This window comes from Excalfactoria chinensis, chromosome 8 (genome assembly GCF_039878825.1).
Source record: "Excalfactoria chinensis isolate bCotChi1 chromosome 8, bCotChi1.hap2, whole genome shotgun sequence".
In the NCBI taxonomy this organism is placed as follows: domain Eukaryota; kingdom Metazoa; phylum Chordata; class Aves; order Galliformes; family Phasianidae; genus Excalfactoria; species Excalfactoria chinensis.
In genome coordinates, this window is record NC_092832.1 from 12,647,993 (window position 1) to 12,653,992 (window position 6,000).

General features: G+C 38.0%; 1 protein-coding gene across 2 annotated transcripts in view; it reads left to right on the forward strand.

Annotated features, from left to right (window-relative positions):
• Window positions 1-4,732, forward strand: part of AGL (amylo-alpha-1,6-glucosidase and 4-alpha-glucanotransferase) — a 28,978-nt gene extending 24,246 nt beyond the window's left edge. For both annotated transcript variants that reach the window (XM_072342587.1, XM_072342588.1), the window contains exons 30-34: window positions 325-536; window positions 1,168-1,265; window positions 1,792-1,879; window positions 1,967-2,100; window positions 3,156-4,732. In XM_072342587.1, coding sequence (XP_072198688.1) covers window positions 325-536; window positions 1,168-1,265; window positions 1,792-1,879; window positions 1,967-2,100; window positions 3,156-3,273 — 650 coding nt within the window. In that variant the 3' untranslated portion in view covers window positions 3,274-4,732. The remainder of the gene's footprint in view (window positions 1-324; window positions 537-1,167; window positions 1,266-1,791; window positions 1,880-1,966; window positions 2,101-3,155) is intronic.
• The last annotated feature ends 1,268 nt before the right edge of the window (window positions 4,733-6,000 follow it).

Consider the following 6,000-nt stretch of genomic DNA (forward strand, 5'->3'; position numbering starts at 1 on the left):
AGAAAAGATGGCGTGTTATTGTCTTGAGAATGCTGAACGTCAACTTTAGACTTAGTTAAATATTTACTGTAGTTCATAGTAACTCACACTGTTCATTTTTGGCTAGTTAAAAGAAGTGAGAAAGATTTGTATTGTAAGAAATTGTGCAGGTGGCGGAGTTGATCTGCAACATAATTCAGCTTAAGTTTTTTTCCAGTGCTTCTACGGCCTTGCTTGTGTTAGGAGTGTAATAGGTAATGTAATAGGTAAAACAGTAGTAAGCAGAACTAGCCATAAGCACACACTGTTGGTGGTTTGAAGAAAATCCGTGTGTAATTTTTGCAGGAAGGGAGGAGACCATCACGTATGATGAATGGAACAGAAAAATTCAAGGACACTTTGAAAGACTCTTCTTTGTCTCTGAGAACCCTGCAGATCCAAATGAAAAACATCCAAATCTAGTTCACAAACGCGGGATTTACAAAGACAGCTATGGTGCTTCAAGTCCATGGTGTGATTACCAACTCAGGCCAAATTTTACAATAGCAATGGTTGTGGTAAGTGAGTAAGAAGCATTTGCACTTAAAATTATTTTATTATTGAACCAAACTTGTGTTATAAGGCTCAGCTGCATGGCATTATATCAGGAAAAATAATGCTTAAAATACATCTTGAAAGTGTTTTTTCTTGTCTGTGCTTTTAATATTGACCCATGTTAGAATATCTGATAAAAGTGATAACTTCGCCAGAACTTATCTATATGAAATTGCTCTCCAAAGTTATCACTGGGAAAAATTAGCTGTGTCTGGTATTTTTGTAGTGTTGAGGTTATCTGTTTTAGATTAGATGGATGGGAGGGGAGTCACAGACTCAAAGAATCAAGAATTGCAGGGGTTGGAGGGAACCTCTGAAGATCAAGTCCAGCCCCCTGCTAATGAATCCCCTCAGAGTAGCTGAAATGTGTGGATTATTTTTATAAAAATGTTTTTCAACTGTTATAAAAAAAATAATAATAAAACCCAAAGTAACTTAGAGCTTTTCTCTTGCTTACTCTGTCTCTAGATTCTGGAATTGTAATTGTATTTTCATTCAGTAATACGGGAGGTTTTTGTCATCTTCTACATTCATATGCGTGGTCTTACGTGTGTACATATGCAAAATTCAGTGAGTCGATCTCCTGTTTTATAGGCCCCTGAGTTGTTCTCACCTGAGAGAGCTTGGAAAGCTCTGAAAATAGCAGAGGAAAAACTACTTGGTCCGTTGGGCATGAAAACTTTAGATCCAGAGTAAGTATAGGAGGCAAAAGAGTAAGTCACAGTAGAAGTTATGATCTGGGGGGGGGGGGGGGGGTTAATATTTTGTTAAAGTTTCCCATATGTAGTTGGGAAATAAGGCTGCAATAAATATTCCAGGAATGAGTATCTTACAGTTCTAAAACTCCAAACAATTGATTTTATTTATGCTGACAATTTCCAGGTGTTTTTGGATGCCACATGGCAAACAATTCAAATTTGTTATCACAAAAGATATGAGTAGGCATCAAAATGCAAATTCAGTATCATACAATGCATAGCATTACAGTTCTAATAAAAACATAAGGGTGAAATTATACAAGTAATCTGAAAATGTTAACAATTTTCCCACTAGTTAATGCAGGATCGGGATACAAAACTGAGAACTTTGGGACTTCCCTGACTTAACGCCTGTCAGATGTAAATCCCGTGATAAATTTCTGCTGTGCATTTTATACACAGTTTCTGTTAATACTTTGCTTATGTTTTGTTTTTTGTTTGTTTTTTTTTTTTCTTGCAGCGATATGGTGTACTGTGGAGTATATGATAATGCTCTTGACAATGACAACTATAATGTAGCCAGAGGTTTTAATTACCACCAAGGACCTGTAAGAGCTGTTTCTTGAATTTCTAAATAAGTGCTAACATTTTTTTTGAAACTGCCAGCTATAATAATTACTCCTATCTTTGCTTAGGAATGGCTGTGGCCGATTGGATATTTTCTTCGTGCCAAATTGTACTTCTCAAAGTTGATTGGTCCAGAGATATATGCGAAAACTGTAGTTATGATCAAGAATGTCCTTTCTCGCCACTATGTTCACCTTGAAAGGTAAAATGCCATCTAACAATCTAACATTCAAAATATTCAGGGACTGGTGGTATCTACTATCTGATTGCATGTACAGTAGTGTACTACACAAATGACTGGAACATAAATAGCATCTGCTTTCTACTAACAAAGTTGGCCTCTATGAATGCTATTGCAAATTTCAAGTCATGTTTCAAGTACAGCTCAGATCTAGTGCTGTTCATAGATACTTAGAATTACTAATATCTACCCATGTGAAGAGAAAATAAATTTTAGGGAAGATTTAACGTGTTATAAATCAACCAATTAGTCTGTCCATTTCAGAATCTTAATAATATTGATGTTCCAAAAAGACAGAGGAATTCACTGTATGGCACAGAAATGTTCCTTTGCATTTTTAAGTCTCCTCCTTTAAAATAAACAAATTGCTTTTTCTATTATATTGTTAATTCTTAAGAATTCGAGACAATAACAAACAAAAGTCTTCCCCTTGATAACACTTCTATACAATCTGTTATGCTGTGCTTCAAATATGCATTCATTTGTACCCCTAAGAGTAAATCAGTTGGGTTTGGTAGTCTATGATGGAAGGGTTTGTCTAGTAGCCACATAAGGAGCAAAAGGGATTTTGTATATAAACAAATCTTTGGGGGGGCGGAGGAAGGTTTATGGTTTCACACTATCTTCCAACCTTCATCACTTCTTAGCACCATAATCCACTTTCAACTGTAGTTTGAAACAGGATAGATAATCCAGTTATTTAGTTATCTCAAAGATAACTTAGGTACTTCAAGCTACTGAATGGAAAACAGGAGCATCCTTCCAGTAGCATAACTTCAGGTATTATTGTGTCAGAGAATCTACTTTGATAGAGAAGCTTTCTCACAGAAACCTGTAAATTTCTGCAGCAGAAATAATTGAGTTAGAGCTTTGTTATTAAATAACATAATGTAGGAATACAAGCATTGTTTAAGTTTCCTGCTGAAATACTGGTCTTAAAAGTTTTATAATGAAATGTTCATTTCATTGTGTAATCTAACAACAATACTCTTGTTTGTTTGTTTTTCTTTTATCAGATCATCTTGGAAAGGGCTTCCAGAACTGACCAATGAAAATGGGCAGTATTGTCCTTTTAGCTGTGAGACTCAGGCCTGGTCGATTGGTGTTATCCTTGAAGTTCTTTATGACTTATAGAAGTTTATGTTGATTGATTTCCATGAAACTTCTGTGGTCTTCTCACCACTGGGCATAAATGAACATTTTGCTTATATAGCAACAGAATCGTCCTGCTTGCACTATCATTTAAACTGCATCCTGACTAGCAAAAACGCTGAAAGTCACCTGCTCCTATTCTGACAAATTGTGTGGGGCTTGTTTCTCTTTAGAAAATAAGGCCATGACAATAAAGTAAAACTGCCGTGCACATTTGATGCAGAAAGTTCTAGTAAGGAGCAATTTTAAGAATATGCACAAACTTACTTTAGGTCGCTATGATTTTTAGACTTGTCAAATCAAAATCTTACATGTAGCAAACTGGAGTGGTTCTTTACTGAGCTGATTGTATGAGGGAGAGCTCTCATGTTTTGCTTTTGCTTTTTTCTTTGTCTCTTAAAGAGTAAACAGATGTTTGAAACACACGCTTAAAGGGGAGTAGACTAATCTTTCTGGATTTGGTATGCATTGAGCTACAGCACCATACATTAATAAAGGCAGACTACTTTGTCTGTTCAACTGCACTGGGGTAGGTCTTTTATATGTATTCAGTTGAACACTCCATCAAGCAACTACTGGCAGAAGTTTACACATGAACTTTTGCAGTTAAATATGAGATTTTTAAAATCTTAAACTACTCTCAAGTTAACTCTTGAGCAGTGATGAGATGATACCGTGTGATAATCCACTGATAAATTTATTTACATGTTATGTGTTTCACTATAAGAATATAAGAAACATGCATGTGCATAAAATGCACTGTCTGTATGTCAGAGGTGGAGACATTTTTTCTGTTACTGAAGATACGTGGTCACTTCAGTCCTTCATTGTTAGTAAAATCCTGGCTCTGAAGCAGGTGGAGTTAAGTTCAGTATGAAAAGATATTAACCTACCCCTGGAGAAAATGAGGTTTCTAGACCTCTTTGAATTTCACCAGTAAGAATAAGCAGGCTATCTGTATATGTAGTTCTTTGGGAATAGCGTGCAGTGAACACAATGCAAAACACATGTTCTTAAGTCTTTTGACACCCTTACTGACTTCTGTACATTGCTCCCAGTCTGAGAGGTGTCTGGCAGAAGTGCAGCTGTAATTCCCATCTCTGTGGTCGTGAGCAACAGAAACAGGCAGAAGGTGACGCTGCTTCTAGAATCACAAAGGGAAAGAGCAAAACTGATGATGTATTTCCTGTTGTTGAAAAACATTCTGAAAATAAAACATACATAGGATGTAATTAAAACAAACTATTATAGGACAATATTTTCTGTGTTTTAAGTTTTATTACGCTGTCTGAAGTAGAGTGCAAGGGTGCTGTCTTCATCAGAGAGATGTTCCAGATGGATTTAAGGGCAAGTTAACAGACTGAAAACAAATGAACTGTAAGAGCTGGCTATCCTTGCACTGTTTATTTGAAAGGCTAATAAACTTATGAACTCCCTTGTTAAAGTGTTTGTTGCTTGAAATTATGATTTAAGATGGTGTATATTACATCTCAGGCATTGAGCTGCTGTGATACATGGTACAGGAGACTTTTGTTTTATTGGCATAATGCATGATAGCTGTCACTTGATCAAAAGCTTTACTGAAATGTTAGAAATAGAGTGAGAAACGTTTTGTATGCCTCTTACACCAAGAAGCAAATGCTATAGAATTCTTGTTCATGATATCGAGGTTTGTCTTACTATGTCACTGTGATTTGCAGTTTTCCCAGATAATTTTTCCTTCTTTGTTACATCGAGGTATGTTTTATAGCTTCTCTGGCACAACGAATTGTTCCTGTCTGATGAGCATGCTTAGAACTGAGAAGTGCCATCTGAAGAGCTGTGACTGAAAAACAGCCTGCAAGGTATCAGGTTACCTACAGTGGCAGTAATACTACATTGGGGTTAAAAGCTCATCAAAATGTCCCTATGCTACTGCAGGAAATTTCACTGTAGCATGGGCTCCTCTCCTGAAAGAGAGTATTTTTATAACTGCTAGTTTATTTTCTAATGGATTAGTAATATTCTAAAAGATAAAATTACTTGTGTACACAAATACATATGGGATATATGCTTGCTTATTATGATGTTTTTGCACCGCTAAGTATAGCTTTAATTATAGAAGTCTTTTAAAACAAGGGAAAATAATGTATAGCAGCAACAGAAGAAGAGTTAGGCTTATAGCTAAGCTTTTGTCCTTTTCCTTTTCCAACCAATGACCGGCTAACAGCTGTTCTGGAGCAGCACCGTTAGGCATTACTTTCAGTGCACAGCTTGTACCACTACCGATGCTTCCTAGAGCCGCTCCGGGCAGCCCGCGTGCACGAGGCGGGAGGAGCGGGAGCCACGGCAGCGCCTCGGAGCCGGCAGCGGGCAGGTGGTAAGCACTGAATCTGACCACACTACCGTACCCCAGCCGGCACGTACCCTTCTGGCTCCTTAGAGCGGCTATGTGGTTGCTGTGGAAAGATCTCCTGGTTCGCACCGCCATACCCGGCCGCGGGGTGGCTCAGCCGCCTCAGGAGAACCAGCTCTGCAAGGCGGCCGGAGGGTGCGGGTCGCGTGGTGGAAGGTGTGCGCTGGTTTTTGCTTTTGCTTGTGAATGATTGGCTTGATGTGCAAACGTCGGAGCTTACGTACCTGTTGGTTAACGTAGCTGCGAGGAGGACTGCAGTTTGTAATCCGGGAGATTTCCTGTGTGTTTTGTTCTTCACAGACGTTCTTAGTAAG